We start from the raw sequence: 16,702 nt of genomic DNA, 5'->3' as shown, positions 1-16,702 counted from the left end.
GACTTTGCTGGCTTTACCTTGCACTAAACGTTATTCTCTTCTCATGTATCTGTACACACAGGTTCAAGGTGAAGGGGAAAAGATTTAATAGGAATCCGAGGGGTAACCTTTTCACACAGAGGGTGGTGGGTGTATGGAACGAGCTGCCAGAGGAGGTAGTTGAGGCTGGGACTATCCCATTGTTTAAGTAACAAACAGTTGGACAGGTACATGGATAGGACAGGTTTGGAGGGATATGGACCAAGCGCAGGCAAGTGGGACTTGTGTAGCTGGGACATTGTTGGGCTGAAGGGCTTGTTTCCACGCTGCATCACTCTATGACAATAAACAGCTGGATTGTAGTGATGTATTGCCTTTCTGCTGACTGGTTAGCACGCAACACATGTACCTGGGTACATGTGCCAATAAACTGGACCAAACCCTACAATCTCTCAGTGAGGACCAGCACAAATTGGAGGGACAGCACCTCATATTTCGCTGGGGTAGTTTACACCCCAGCGGTATGAACATTGACTTCTCTAACTTCAGGTAGTCCCTGCTTCTCCTCCCTCTCCATCCCCTCCCCCTTCCCAGTTCTCCCACCAGTCTTACTGTCTCCGACTACATCCTATCTCTGTCCCGCCCCCTCCCCTGACATCAGACTGAGATGCTTCCCATTCCTTCTCTCCACAGATGCTGCCTGACCCGCTGAGTTACTCCAGCACTCTGTGAAACGTCACCTAACCATGTTCTCCACAGATGCTGCCTGACCCGCTGAGTTACTCCAGCACTCTGTGAAACGTCACCTATCCATGTTCTCCACAGATGCTGCCTGACCCGCTGAGTTACTCCAGCACTCTGTGAAACGTCACCTATCCATGTTCTCCACAGATGCTGCCTGACCCGCTGAGTTATTCCAGCACTCCGTGTCTACCTCCAATCTCCCACCCGCTGTGTTTACGGGGCAGGCATGGTGTGGCCCCAGGCCCCCCCCCCCTCTCTGCTCCCCACCCGGGACACCACTCACCTTTCAAACATTACACGCAACGAGTCTTCTGTGATTCGAGTGGTGATGTTCCCAATCCAGACGGGGAAGAGTTTGCTGGCAAGGCACAAGAATTCCAGCGTCAGAACAAGCAATCCCACACAGTCACACAATGATCAAGAAACAGTTGGACAGCTACATGGACAGGACAGGTTTGGAGGGATATGGACCAAGCGCAGGCAGGTGGGACTAGTGTAGCTGGGACATTATTGGGCCGGTGTGGGTGAGTTGGGCTGAAGAGCCTGTTTCCACACTGTATCACTTTATGACTAGTGTAGCTGGGACATTGTCTTATAGAGACATATATAATTATAAAAGGACTGGACAAGCTAGATGCAGGAAAAATGTTCCAATGTTGGGGGAGTCCAGAACCAGGGGCCACAGTCTAAGAATAAAGGGGTGGCCATTTAAAACTGAGGTGAGAAGGAACTTTTTCACCCAGAGAGTTGTGAATATGTGGAATTCTCTGCCACAGAGGGCAGTGGAGGCCAATTCTCTGGATGGATTTAAAAGAGAGTTAGATAGAGCTCTAGGGGCTAGTGGAATCAGGGGATATGGGGAGAAGGCAGGATCGGGGTACTGATTGTGGATGATCAGCCATGATCACAATGAATGGCGGTGCCGGCTCGAAGGGCCGAATGGCTTCCTCCTGCACCTATTTTCTATGTAGACTGGCGATCCCCACATATAAACACTATCCTGCACACACTGGGGACAATTTTTTAAAAACATTTTACCAAGCCAATTAACCTACAAACCTGCACGTCTTTGGAGTGTAGGTGGAAACCGGAGCACCCGGAGAAAACCCACAGTCTCAGGGAGAACGTGCAAACTCCGTACAGACAGCACCCGTAGTCAGGATCAAACACGGGTCTCTGGCGCTGTGAGGCAGCAGCTCGACCCCTTCCCCACCCTGCCGCCCTGCAGTTCTGCCTGAACCTGCCCTCCCTCCTCCCACCCCCAGCTCCTTCCCTCCCATCCCCAACTCCCCTCTCCTCCCCCCCATCTCCTTCCTCCCCCATCTCCCCCTCCCACCCCCCATCTCCTCTCTTCCCCATCTACCCCCCTCCCTCCCCCCATCTTCCCTCTCTGCCCCATCTCCCCCCTCCCTCCATCTCCCCTCTCTGCCCCATCTCCCCCCTCCCTCCATCTCCCCTCTCTGCCCCATCTCCCCCCCTCCCTCCCCCCCATCTCCCCCTCTCTCTTCCCACATCTCCCCTCTCTTCCCCCATCTCCCCTCCTCCCTCCCCCTATCTCCCCTCCCATCCCCATCTCCCCTCCCACCCCCCACCCCCCTCGGTGCCCCCCCCCCCCCGGTCTCGGCTGCCCCCCACGTGCCATGCCGTGCGGCGGTGGTCCCGGGTGGCGGTGCCCCCCACGTGCCATGCCGTGCGGCGGTGGTCCCGAGTGGCGGTGCCCCCCACGTGCCGTGCCGTGCGGCGGTGGTCCCGGGTGGCGGTGCCCCCCACGTGCCGTGCCGTGCGGCGGTGGTCCCGGGTGGCGGCTGGCGTTCTCACCTGGGTGGTTGTGTGGGCACGGGGGCCGGTGCTTTGTGTTTGTTGTGGGTCGAGTGTTTTTTCACCTGGATGAAGCCCTTGTCGTCTGTGTTGGACAGGCTGGCGCTGGCGCTGGCGCTGGCAGGACCGGCTCCAGCTCTCGGTGCTGCACCAGGGACAGAAGCGGCCATGTTTACGTAACTGGGACTGCGTGCCACAGTTTAGTCTAGTTTACCGATACAGCGCGGAAACAGGCCCTTCGGCCCACCGAGTCCGTGCCGACCAGCGATCCCCGCACACTAATACTATCCTACACACACTGGGGACAATTTTACATTTTTACCAAGCCAATTAACCTACAAACCTGCACGTCTTTGGAGTGTGGGAGGAGACCGGAGCACCCGGAGAAAACCCACGCAGGTCACGGGGAGAACGTGCAAACTCCGTACAGACGGCGCCCGTAGTCAGGATGGAACCTGGGTCTCTGGCGCTGTGAGGCAGCAACTCTACAGCTAGGGTATCACAAAACGCTGGAGTAACTCAGCGGGTCAGGCAGCATCTCTGGAGAGAGGGAATGGGTGACATTTCGGGCCGAGACCTTTCTTCACTTTCTTCAGGGGGGGGGATAAAGAATCTCCAGAGATACTGCCTGACCCGCTGAGTTACTCCAGCATTTTGTGATGCCTTCGATTTGTACCAGCACCTGCAGTTATTCTCCTGCACAACTCTACTGGTACCACATCGTGCCACCTATACAAGATGTTGGTGAGGCCGCACTGAGAGTATTGTGCTCAGTTCTGGGCACCATGTTATCGGAAAGATGTTGGCAAGCTGAAAAGGGAACAGAGAAGATTTAGCGGTGTGCCTCAGGGGTCAGTGCTGGGCCCATTGTCATCTAAGTCAATGATTTGGATGAGAACATAAAGGGCAAGATTAGCAAGTTTGCAGGAGACACTAAAGTGAGTGGGTTTACAGATAGTGAAGATGGTTGTGAACGATTGCAGCAGGATCTGGATCGATTGGCCAGGTGGGCGGAGGAATGGTTGATGGAATTTAACACAGAGACGTGTGAGGTGATGCATTTTGGGACGTCAAACAAGGGCAGGACCTACACAGTGAATGGTGGGCCTCTGGGTAGGGTTGTAGAGCAGTGGGATCTAGGAGTACAGGTGCATGGTTCCTTGAAGGTGGAGTCGCAGGTAGATAAGGTGTTCAAAAAGGCTCTTGGCACTTTGGCCTTCATCAGACAGAGTATTGAGTATAAAAGTCGGGAGGTCATGTTGCAGTTGTATAAGACGTTGGTGAGGCCGGATTTAGAGAATTGTGTTCAGTACTGGCCACCATGTTACAGGAAAGATGACAAGCTGGAAAGGGTACAGAGATTTACGAGGATGTTGCCAGGACTCGAGGGTGTAAGCTATAGGGAGAGGTTGAGCAGGCTCGGACTCTATTCCTTGTAGAGCATGAGGGGTGATGTTATAGAGGTGTATAAAATCATGAGAGGAATAGATCGGGGAGATGCACTGATAGATGCAATCAGTCTAAAGAAGGGTCTCGACCCGAAACGTCAGCCATTCCCTCTGTCCTAGATGCTGCCTGACCCGCTGAGTTACTCCAGCATTTAGTGATACCTTCGGGCTAGACGCACAGAGTCTCTTGCCCAGAGTAGGGGAATCGAGAATCAGAGGACGTGGGTTCAAGGTGAAGGGGAAAAGATTTAATAGGAACCTGAGGGGTACCATTATCACTCTAGTCTTTTGCCCAGAGTAGGGGAATTGAGAACCAGAAGACATGGGTTTAAGGTGAGGGGGGAAAGATTTAATAGGAACCTGTGTCTTCAGGTCAGACAGCGTGGAAACTGGCCCTACGAGGTCCAGAAGCCTATGTCCTCTGGTCCATGATTCACCTGCTCTGGGCAAGACTATGCTTTGCTGGCCCATATATTCATCGACAGCTCTGCCCTCATCAACCTTTTTGGTCACGTCTTCAAATAAACTCAGATTTATGAGACACGACCTCGCACGTACAAAACCATGCTGACTATCCCCAATCAGCCCTTATAACATATAACATATAACAACTACAGCATGGAAACAGGCCTGTCCGGCCCTACCAGTCCACACCGACCATTCTCCCTGACCTAGTCTCATCTACCTGCACTCAGACCATAACCCTCTAATCCCCTCCTATCCATATACCTATCCAATTTACTCTTAAATAATAAAATCGAGCCAGCCTCCACCACTTCCACCGGAAGCCCATTCCATACAGCCACAACCCTCTGAGTAAAGAAGTTCCCCCCTCATGTTACCCCTAAACCTTTGTCCCTCAATTCTGAAGCTATGTCCCCCTTGTTGGAATCTTCCCCACTCTCAAAGGGAAAAACCTACCCACGTCAACTCTGTCCGTCCCTCTCAAAATTTTAAAAACCTCTATCAAGTCCCCCCTCAACCTTCTACGCTCCAAAGAATAAAGACCCAACCTGTTCAACCTCTCTCTGTAGCCTAAGTGCTGAAACCCAGGCAACATTCTAGTAAATCTCCTCTGTACCCTCTCCATTTTGTCGACATCCTTCCTATAATTTGGCGACCAGAACTGCACACCATACTCCAGATTCGGCCTCACCAATGCCCTGTACAATTTTAACATTACATCCCAACTTCTATACTCGATGCTCTGATTTATAAAGGCAAGCATACCAAACGCCTTCTTCACCACCCTATCCACATGAGATTCCACCTTCAGGGAACAATGCACAGTTATTCCCAGATCCCTCTGTTCCACTGCATTCCTCAATTCCCTACCATTTACCCTGTACGTCCTATTTTGATTTGTCCTACTAAAATGCAGCACCTCACACTTATCAGCATTAAACTCCATCTGCCATCTTTCAGCCCACCCTTCCAAAAGGCCCAAGTCTCTCTGTAGACTTTGAAAATCTACCTCACTATCAACTACTCCACCTATCTTAGTATCATCTGCATATTTACTAATCCAATTTGCCACACCATCATCCAGATCATTAATGTAAATGACAAACAACAGTGGACCCAACACAGATCCTTGGGGTACTCCACTAGACACTGGCCTCCAACCTGACATACAATTGTCAACCGTTACCCTCTGGTATCTCCCATTCAGCCATTGTTGAATCCATCTTGCAACCTCACTATTAATACCCAACGATTTAACCTTCTTAATCAACCTTCCATGTGGAACCTTGTCAAATGCCTTACTGAAGTCCATATAGACAACATCCACAGCCTTGCCCTTATCAATTTCCCTGGTAACCTCTTCAAAAAATTCAAGAAGATTAGTCAAACATGACCTTCCAGGCACAAATCCATGTTGACTGTTTCTAATCAGGCCTTGATTATCCAAATAATTATATATATTGTCCCTAAGTATCTTTTCCATTCATTTTCCCACCACAGACGTCAAACTAATAGGTCTATAATTGCTAGGTTTACTTTTAGAACCTTTTTTAAACAAAGGCACAACATGCGCAATGCGCCAATCTTCCGGCACCATCCCCGTTTCTAATGACGTTTGAAATATTTCCGTCATAGCCCCTGCTATTTCTGCACTAACTTCCCTCAATGTCCTAGGGAATATCCTATCAGGACCTGGAGACTTATCCACTTTTATATTTTTCAAAAGTGTCCGTACCTCCTCTTCTTTAATCCTCCTAATTTCCATCACTACTCTACTTGTTTCGCTTACCTCACATAATTCAATATCCTTCTCCTCGGTAAATACCGAAGAAAAGAAATTGTTTAATATCTCCCCCATTTCTTCCGGCTCAGCACATAGTTGTCCACTCTGACTCTCTAATGGACCAATTTTATCCCTCACTATCTTGTCATGTAAATGCACGAGGACTCACTTTGTTTTTTACACACAGGTTGGTGGGTGTATGGAACAAGCTGCTGGAGGAGGTAGTGAAAGGTGGGACTATCACAACCTTTAAGAAAGCTGGGAATGTGCATGGATAGGACAGGTTTAGATATGGGCCAAACGTGGGCAGGTGGGACTAGTGTAGATGGAGCATGTTGGCCGGTGTGGGCAAGTTGGGATGAGGGGCCTGTTTCCACACTGTATCACTCTGTGACTCTAATGGTTGTATATGTAGATAAATAAATGTGAGGTTATCCACTTTGGTGGCAAAAATAAGGAGGCAGATTATTATCTCAATGGTGTCAGATTAGGTAAAGGAGAATTGCAATGAGATCTGGGTGTCCTTGTACACCAGTCACTGAAAGTAAGCGTGCAGGTACAGCAGGCAGTGAAGAAAGCTAATGGCATGTTGGCCTTCATAACGAGAGGAGTTGAGTATAGGAGCAAAGAGGTCCTTCTGCCATTGTATAGGGCCCTAGTGAGACCGCACCTGGAGTATTGTGCGCAGTTTTGGTCTCCTAATTTGAGACTTTGTAATTCATATCATATCATATATCTACAGCCGGAAACAGGCCTTTTCGGCCCTCCAAGTCCGTGCCGCCCAGTGATCCCCGTACATTAACACTATCCTACACCCACTAGGGACAATTTTTACATTTACCCAGCCAATTAACCTACATACCTGTACGTCTTTGGAGTGTGGGAGGAAACCGAAGATCTCGGAGAAAACCCACGCAGGTCACGGGGAGAACGTACAAACTCCTTACAGTGCAGCACCCGTAGTCAGGATCGAACCTGTGTCTCCGGCGCTGCATTCGCTGTAAAGCAGCAACTCTACCGCTGCGCTACCGTGCCGCCATTGAGGTGGTGCAGCGTAGGTTCACGTGATTGATCCCCGGGATGGCGGGACTGTCATATGAGGAAAGATTGGAAAGACTGGGCTTGTATTCACTGGAGTTTAGAAGGATGAGAGGAGATCTTATAGGGATGTATAAAATCATAAAAGGACTGGACAAGCTAGATGCAGGAAAAATGTTCCCAATGTTGGGGGAGTCCAGAACCAGGGGACACAGTCTTAGAATAAAGTCTTAGAATGGGGAGGCCATTTAAAATTGAGGTGAGAAGGAACTTTTTCACCCAGAGAGTTGTGAATTTGTGGAATTCTCTGCCACAGAGGGCAGTGGAGGATAATTCACTGGATGGATTTAAGAGAGAGTTAGATAGAGCTCTAGGGGCTAGTGGAATCAAGGGATATGGGGAGAAGGCAGGCACGGGTTACTGATTATGGATGATCAGCCATGATCACAATGAATGGCGGTGCTGGCTCGAAGGGCCGAATGGCCTCCTCCTGCACCTATGTTTCTATGTACAGCGGAGCTGTGACGTTCTTCGTGGCTACAACTCAGCAGGGCTGTGACTGGATCCACACGCAGATAGCTCTCTCACCTGATGAAGATAATGCCTCCAGTGCTTGTTCAAAGCTCCCGCACACCTTCAGTGTTTCCTCACACTGCTGCTGTGTAAAACCTCGCTCCTGGGAACACAAGTATAACAGGGTGGCATGAAGCTGGAAAAGGTGCAGCACAATTCACCAGGATATCACCTGGGCTTGAGTTACGTTTATTATTACGTGCGCTGACCTTTAGTGAACAGCTTTTGTTACGTGCGATCCAGTTAGGGGAAAGACCACACCTGATTACAATCGAGCCGTCCAGAAACATTTGGACAGGTACATGGATAGGACAGGTTTACAGGGATGATAGGCCGAGTGCAGCATTGTGGGACTAGTGTAGATGGGGCATGTTGGTCGGTGTGGGCAGGTGGGACTAGTGTAGATGGGGCATGTTGGTCGGTGTGGGCAGGTGGGACTAGTGTAGATGGGGCATGTTGGTCGGTGTGGGTGGGTGGGACTAGTGTAGATGGGGCATGTTGGTCGGTGTGGGCAGGTGGGACTAGTGTAGATGGGGCATGTTGGTCGGTGTGGGCGGGTGGGACTAGTGTAGATGGGGCATGTTGGTCGGTGTGGGTGGGTGGGACTAGTGTAGATGGGGCATGTTGGTCGGTGTGGGTGGGTGGGACTAGTGTAGATGGGGCATGTTGGTCGGTGTGGGCCGGTGGGACTAGTGTAGATGGGGCATGTTGGTCGGTGTGGGTGGGTGGGACTAGTGTAGATGGGGCATGTTGGTCGGTGTGGGTGGGTGGGACTAGTGCAGATGGGGCATGTTGGTCGGTGTGGGCGAGTTCATAAGTCATTGGAACAGAATGAGGTCATTCGGCCCATCAAGTCTACCCCGCCATTCAATCATGGCTGATCTATCTCTTCCTCCTCACCCCATGCTCCTGCCATCTGTGTCCCCTCTGTGTCTCTGCGCCGTGTGCCCGCACCGTGTGCCCCTGCCATGTCTCCCCGTGCTGTGTTTCCCCTCTGTGTCTCTGCGCCGTGTCTCCGCGCTGTGCTACCCCACTCCCCACCACAACCCACCATCATGAGCTTGATCTGGACCTGCAGCAGCTCAAACTCAGCATCTTCACAGGAGTTGTCGATCAGCAGCACCTGCTGAAACGCCTCAATGGCCTCTGCGTATTTCTGTGTGGGAACGGGTAGACCACAGTTTACACACAGCCAGGGAACCCACACAACACACAACAGCGTGTGGCAACGAACCGCACACGCACACGCACACAAAACGCTGCCGTAACAGACGCTCAGGCACCACCTCCACGGAGAAGGAATACGTGACGCTTCGAGCCGAGACCTTTCTTCAGACGAGTCTCGAGTATGAAGGGTCTCGACCCAAAATGTCACCCGTTCCGTCTCTCCAGAGATGCTGCTGCCAGACCTGCTGAGTTACTCCAGCATTTTGTGTCCATCAACAAATATACAGGACCCCTGCACCAGAAGTTTATTAATACAATCACACAGCGTAAAAACAGGCCCTTCTGCCCAACCCGCCCATGCCCACCCACATGCCCCATCTAAGCTACACCCATTTGCCATTGTTTGGCACATATTCTTCGAAACCTTTCCTGTCCATTTACCCGTCCAAGCATCTATTAAATGTGATGGTCCCTGCTTCAACTGCCTCCTCTGGCAGCTCGTTCCAAAAAACCCACACCCTCTGTGTGGAATAGTTACCGCACAGCTTCCGATTAAATCTTTCCCCCCCCCAACCTTGAACTTATGTCCTCTGGTTCTGAACGGCCTGTTTAGAAACATAGAAAACAGGTGCAGGAGGAGGCCATTTGGCCCTCCGAGCCATTCATTATGATCATGGCTGATCGTCCACAATCAGTAACCCATGCCTGCCTTCTCCCCATATCCCTAGATTCCACTAGCACCTGGAGCTCTATCTAACTCTCTTTTAAATCCATCCAGTGAATTGGCCTCCACTGCCCTCAGTGGTAGAGAATTCCACAAATTCACAACTCTCTGGGTGAAAAAGTTCTTTCTCACCTCAGTTTTAAATGGCCTCCCCTTTATTCTTAGACTGTGGCCCCTGGTTCTGGACTCCCCCAACATTGGGAACATTTTTCCTGCATCTAGCTTGTCCAGTCCTTTTGTAATTTTATACGTCTCTATAAGATCCCCTCTCATCCTTCTAAACTCCAGTGAATACAAGCCCAGTCTTTCCAATCTTTCCTCATATGACAGTCCCGCCATCCCGGGGATTAACCTGGTGAATCTACGCTGTGGGACTGTAAAAACACGGATAATGAATGAAGACTTTGTTTTGTTTTGCACTCCCAAGGTATCCAAAGAGTCGCCATATAAAGGGCGCGACAACATTTCAAAGTGTCCCTCGCCTGGTCCTCCTTTACCCCCCCCTCCCCCCAACACCGTGTCCTCCTTTACCCTCCTCCCCCCAACACCGTGTCCTCCTTTAACCCCCTCCCCCCAAGTGTCCTCCTTTACCCCCCTCCCCCCAAGTGTCCTCCTTTACCCCCCCTCAACACCGGGTCCTCCTTTACCCCCCTCCCTTCAACACCATGTCCTCCTTTACCCCCCCTCCCCCCAACACCGTGTCCTCCTTTACCCCCCTCCCCCCAACACCGTGTCCTCCTTTACCCCCCTCCCCCCAACACCGTGTCCTCCTTTACCCCCCTCCCCCCAAGTGTCCTCCTTTACCCCCCTCCCCCCAAGTGTCCTCCTTTACCCCCCCTCAACACCGGGTCCTCCTTTACCCCCCCCCTCCCCTCAACACCATGTCCTCCTTTACCCCCCTCCCCCCAACACCGTCCTCCTTTACCCCCCCTCCCCCCAACACCATGTCCTCCTTTACCCCCTCCCCCCAACACCGTGTCCTCCTTTACCCCCCCTCCCCCCAACACCGTGTCCTCCTTTACCCCCCCTCCCCCCAACACCATGTCCTCCTTTACCCCCCCTCCCCCAACACTGTGTCCTCCTTTACCCCCCCTCCCCCAACACTGTGTCCTCCTTTACCCCCCCCTCCCCCAACACTGTGTCCTCCTTTACCCCCCCTCCCCCCAACACTGTGTCCTCCTTTACCCCCCCTCCCCCCAACACTGTGTCCTCCTTTACCCCCCTCCCCCCAACACTGTGTCCTCCTTTACCCCCCTCCCCCCAACACTGTGTCCTCCTTTACCCCCCTCCCCCCAACACCATGTCCTCCTTTACCCCCTCCCCCAACACTGTGTCCTCCTTTACCCCCCTCCCCCCAACACTGTGTCCTCCTTTACCCCCCCTCCCCCCAACACTGTGTCCTCCTTTATTCCCCCCCATCATGGCGGTCTCCCCACACCAGGTTCACCTTTGGTCATAAGGTCATAACTGACAGGAGCAGAATTAGGCCATTCGGCCCATCAAGTCTACTCCGCCATTCATTCATGGTTGATCTATCTCTCCCTCCTAACCCCATTCTCCTGCCTTCTCCCCATAACCCCTGACACCCGCACTAATCAACAATCTATCTATCTCTGCCTTAAAAATATCCACTGACTTGTGGCCTCCACAGCCTTCAGTGGCAAAGAATCCCACAGATTCACCGCCCTCTGACTAAAAAACTTCCTCCTCATCTCCTTCCTAAAGGAATGTCCTTTAATTCTGAGGCTGTGCCCTCTAGTCCTAGACTCTCTCACTAGTGGGAACATCCTCTCCACATCCACTCTATCCAAGGCTGGAGGTGAAAAGGAGACAAAGGGTGTCAGATACGGAGAAAGAGTTCAGGTGAGTTTGGTTAATTGTCACGTGTACCGAGGTACAGTGAAAAGCCTTTGTTGCGTGCTGACCAGTCAGCGGAAAGACAACACATGATTACAAAGGAACGGTTGACAGCGTGAACGAGACGTGTCGTACCTTAACTCCAGCCAGCGCCCTGGCTTTCCTGAAGTAGCCCTTGGGCCAGGATGGGTTGAGGGTGAGGGCAGTGTGAGCGTCACTCAGGGCCCGGCTGTACTGCTGCAGCCTCTCGTAGCAATACGAGCGGTTCCCAAACAGCCTGCAGGACAGACACAACACGGGCATCAAGAGACAGCATCGCAGAGTCAAGCCCCCTCCACACACACACACACTCACACACAGTGAAGCCCCCTCTACCCTGCTCCACACACACACACACACACACACACACAGTGAAGCCCCCTCCACACACACACACACAGTGAAGCCCCCTCTACCCTGCTCCACACACACACACACACAGTGAAGCCCCTCTGCCCCGCTCCACACACACACACACACACACACACACAAACACACACACACACACACACACACACACACACACACACACACAGTGAAGCCCCCTCTACACCGTCCCATCACACACGTGGGTTCTCTCCGGGTACTCCGGTTTCCTCCCTCACTCCAAAGGCGTACAGGTTTGTAGGTTCATTGATTTTATTAAAGTTATAAATTGTCCCTGATGTTTAGGACAGTGCTAGTTTACAGGGGTCGCTGGTCAGTGCGGACTCAGTGGGCCAAAGGGCCTGTTTCCCCACTCTATCTCTAAACCAAACTTAGCAGGTCAGACAGCATCTGAGTCAAAGAGTGATAGTATGGAAACAGGCCCTTCGGCCTAACTCGCCCACACCGGCCAACAATGTCCCATCTACACTTGTCCCACTTGCCTGCGCTTGGTCCATATCCCTCCAAACCTGTCCTATCCATGTACCTGTCCAACTGTTTCTTAAACGATGGGATAGACCCAGCCTCAACTACCTCCTCTGGCAGCTTGTTCCATACACCCACCACCCTCTGTGTGAAAAAGTTACCCCTCAGATTACTATTAAATCTTTTCCCCTTCACCCTGGAACCTATGTGCGTGAAGGATCTCGCCCCGCACAACAAGAGGAAGGGTCCTGGGTGAAGCAGTACCTGGCCCAATGCTCCTGACCACCGTTACTCCAGGGAAGGTTGATGGTGGATGGGTCAGTGGTGGGTGAAGCCTGACCCTCCCCAAACTGCACCGAGGAGTCCCCTGCAACCTGTTTCTCTCGCGGTTCACAGACTCGTCGGCCGCCTGACACGTTTGCAGGTTGCAAGCACCAGTTGTACAACTTCTGCAGTTGTGCAGGGCCCTAGTGAGACCGCACCTGGAGTACTGTGAGCAGTTGTACAGAGCCCTAGTGAGACCGCACCTGGAGTACTGTGAGCAGTTGTACAGGGCCCTAGTGAGACCGCACCTGGAGTACTGTGTGCAGTTTTGGTCTCCAAATTTGAGGAAGGATATTCTTGCTATTGAGGGCGTGCAGCGTAGGTTCACTAGGTTAATTCCCGGAATTGCGGGACTGTCGTATATTGAAAGACTGGAGCGACTGGGCTTGTATACACTGGAATTTAGAAGGATGAGAGGGGATCTTATTGAAACATAAGATTATTAAGGGATTGGACACGTTAGAGACAAGAAACAGGTTGGTTGAGTCCAGAACCAGTTTAAGAATAAGGGGTAGGCCATTTAGAACTGAGATGAGGAAAAACTTTTTCAGTCAGAGAGTTGTGAATCTGTGGAATTCTCTGCCTCAGAAGGTAGTGGAGGCCAATTCTCTGAATGCTTTCAAGAGAGAGCTAGATAAATCTCTTAAGGATAGTGGAGTCAGGGGGTATGGGGAGAAGGCAGGAACGGGGTACTGATTGTGGATGATCAGCCATGATCACAGGGAATGGCGGTGCTGGCTCGAAGGGCCGAACGGCCTCCTCCTGCACCTATTGTCTATATGGAGCATGTGAGGTTGCAGCCCCTGTTCCAGTATCTAAAGGGGCTGCTCCTTGCCTTCCGGCTGCACTTCTCACCCACCACCCTCATCTGTGGACCCCCTGTGCGTGGGGGAGAGGGAGGGTAGGGGTGGAGATGTCCTGGTTGGTTTGCTCCTGGGCCTGGCCAAGCTGGCCATCCGCGAGTCACGGTGCCAGGCGGAAGAGGGCTCTGCCCGAGCCGGCTGCCTGCCCCTTTTCCGGGGTTATGTCCGTGACCGGGTGGGGTTAGAGAGGGACTACGCGCTGTCCACGGGAACCCTGGGGGGTTTCCGGGACCGCTGGGCACCGGGCACGGCTGGGGGGTGGAATGCTGCCTCAATAAGGATGGGGAAATGGTGATTTAATACTTAGAATTTAAGAATATTTGTTTTACTTTGTATCATGGCGGTGGGTTTGTTTTGTATTTGGGTTTGGTTTGGTTTGTTTTGTATCAGCGGGTAGTCCATAGAGCTCAGAGGACCATCGGAACACAGCTACCAGCCTTGGAGGGCATCTACAACACACGATGCCTCAGAAAAGCCACCAGCATCCACAAAGACTCTTCACACCCCTGCAACAGTCTGTTCGAACTTCTACCATCGGGCAGACGATACAAGGCCTTCTACGCCCACACCTCCAGACTCAGGAACAGCTTCATCCCCAGGGCCATAGCTGCTATGAACCGGTCCTGCTGAGCCGGATGGTCACATCGCACAGTGATCCGGCACAGATCTACTTGCACTTTATTCTGTTTTAAAACTGTTCTAATTTGTTTCATTGGGTTGTTTAAATGAATACTGACTAGCTAATTAATTTATTGCATCGTGTGGGAGGTGCATTCCCAATCTCGTTGTACCCCTGTACAATGACAATAAAGATATATTGTGTTGTATTGTACGTATCATAGAAACATAGACAATAGGTGCAGGAGGAGGCCCTTCAGCCCTTCGAGCCAGCACCACCATTCAATGTGATCATGGCTGATCGTCCACAATCAGTAACCCGTGCCTGCCTTCTCCCCATATCCCTTGATTCCACTAGCCCCTAGAGCTCTATATAACTCTCTTTTAAATTCATCCAGTGAATTGGCCTCCACTGCCCTCTGTGGCAGAGAATTCCACAAATTCACAACTCTCTGGGTGAAAAAGTTCCTTCTCACCTCAGTTTTAAATGGCCTCCCCTTTATTCTTAGACTGTGTGGCCCCTGGTTCTGGACTCCCCCAACATTGGGAACATTTTTCCTGCATCTAGCTTGTCCAGTCCTTTTACAATTTTATAAGTTTCTCTAAGATCCCCTCTCATCCTTCTAAACTCCAGTGAATACAAGCCCAGTCTTTCCAATCTTTCCCCATATGACAGTCCTGCCCTCCCGGGGATTAACCTGGTGAACCTACGCCGCACTGCCTCAATAGCAAGGACGTCCTTCCTCAAATCCTCAAAAATCTCCTTCCCATTCCCACACTGACCTTTCTGTCCTCGGTCTCCTCCAATGTCAGAGTGAGTCTAAATGCAAATTGGAGGAACACCATCTCATATTTTGCTTGGACAGCTCACAGCCCAGTGGTGTGAACATTGACTTCTCTCACTTCAGGTAGCCCCTGCATTCCCTCTCTCTCCATCCCTCCCCCACCCAAGTCACACCAGCTTCTCATTTTCATCCAACAGCCACCAATGGCCCGTATCCTTTATCACCGTTACTTTTTGACATACCTTTTTTCTATATCTCTCTACATCACCATCTATATCTCTCATTTCCCTTTCCCCCCGACTCTCAGTCTGAAGAAAGATCTCGACTTGAAACGTCACGATTGCTTTTCTCCCGAGATGCTGTTTGACCCAGAGTTACTCCAGCTTTTTGTGTCTATCTTCAGTATGAATTTTGATTTCTCTATCTTCAAGTAACCCTTGCTTTCCCTCTCTCTCCATCCCATCTCCATCCTAGTTCTCTGACAAGTTTCACTGCCCTCCTGATTAAATATTACTTTGTATGACACGTTGTCACCTGCCCCAAGTTAACAATGATCTATTCTACATCTTCCTTGAGCTTTGTCCCCTTTGATCTCTCGTTTTTACACCTTACCCATCTATTTCTCTGCCTCCATATCCCCCGACTCACAGACTGAAGTGCCTCGACCCAAAACGCCACCCATTCCTTCTCTCCACAGATGCTGCCTGACCCACTGAGTTAGTCCAACACTCTGTGAAACATCACCTATCCATGTTCTCCACAGATGCTGCCTGACAGCAATTGTGTACAGTTTTGGTCTCCTAATCTGAGGAAAGACACTCTAGCCTTAGAGGGAGAGAAGGTTCACCAGATTGATCCCTGGAATGGCAGGACTTTCATATGAAGAAAGACTGGATAGACTCGGCTTGTACTCGCTGGAATTTAGAAGACTGAGGGGGGACCTTATTGAAACATATAAAATTCTTAAGGGGTTGGAGAGGCTAGATGCGGGAAGATTGTTCCCGATGTTGGGGAAGTCCAAAACCAGGGGTCACAGCTTAAGGATAAGGGGGAAGTCTTTTAGGACCGAGATGAGAAAACATTTCTTCACACAGAGGGTGGTGAGTCTGTGGAATTCTCTGCCACAGAAGGTAGTTGAGGCCAGTTCATTGGCTATATTTAAGAGGGAGTTAGATGTGGCCCTTGTGGCTAAAGGGATCAGGGGGTATGGAGAGAAGGCAGGTACAGGTTACTGAGCTGGATGATCAGCCATGATCATATTGAATGGCAGTGCAGGCTCGAAGGGCCGAATGGCCTACTCCTGCACCTATTTTCTATTTTTCTATGTTTCTATGTTCTCCAGAGATGCTCCAGCACTCTGTGAAACGTCACCTATCCATGATCTCCACAGATGCTGCCTGACCCGCTGAGTTACTCCAGCACTCTGTGAAACGTCACCTATCCATGTTCTCCACAGATGCTGCCTGACCTGCTGAGTTACTCCAGCACTCGGTGTCAGCTCTTCATCACGTTAGTTTGTCGATCCTCTGCCTCTAAACTCCTTACAGTGACACACGGAACTCCACAGCCCAACGCAGCCACACAACCACTGAGCAGCCACACAACCACTGAGCAGCCACACTGGC

General features: G+C 51.1%; 1 protein-coding gene across 1 annotated transcript in view; it reads right to left on the bottom strand.

Annotated features, from left to right (window-relative positions):
* Positions 1–30: 30 nt before the first annotated feature.
* The window catches only part of LOC144598295 (uncharacterized), a 59,288-nt gene continuing 42,616 nt past the window's right edge, over positions 31–16,702 (bottom strand). Inside the window, exons 11-16 of the mRNA XM_078408273.1 lie at positions 11,732–11,873; positions 8,900–9,004; positions 7,864–7,951; positions 2,542–2,686; positions 1,007–1,081; positions 31–49 (exon numbers count right to left, since the gene is read on the bottom strand). Of these exons, the coding sequence (XP_078264399.1) occupies positions 31–49; positions 1,007–1,081; positions 2,542–2,686; positions 7,864–7,951; positions 8,900–9,004; positions 11,732–11,873 (574 nt within the window). The remainder of the gene's footprint in view (positions 50–1,006; positions 1,082–2,541; positions 2,687–7,863; positions 7,952–8,899; positions 9,005–11,731; positions 11,874–16,702) is intronic.

The sequence above is a fragment of the Rhinoraja longicauda genome, chromosome 1 (genome assembly GCF_053455715.1).
Source record: "Rhinoraja longicauda isolate Sanriku21f chromosome 1, sRhiLon1.1, whole genome shotgun sequence".
NCBI classification, from domain to species: Eukaryota; Metazoa; Chordata; class Chondrichthyes; order Rajiformes; family Arhynchobatidae; genus Rhinoraja; species Rhinoraja longicauda.
The sequence above is the reverse complement of the archived record's forward strand: the minus strand, read 5'-3'. Positions and strand labels throughout refer to the sequence as shown.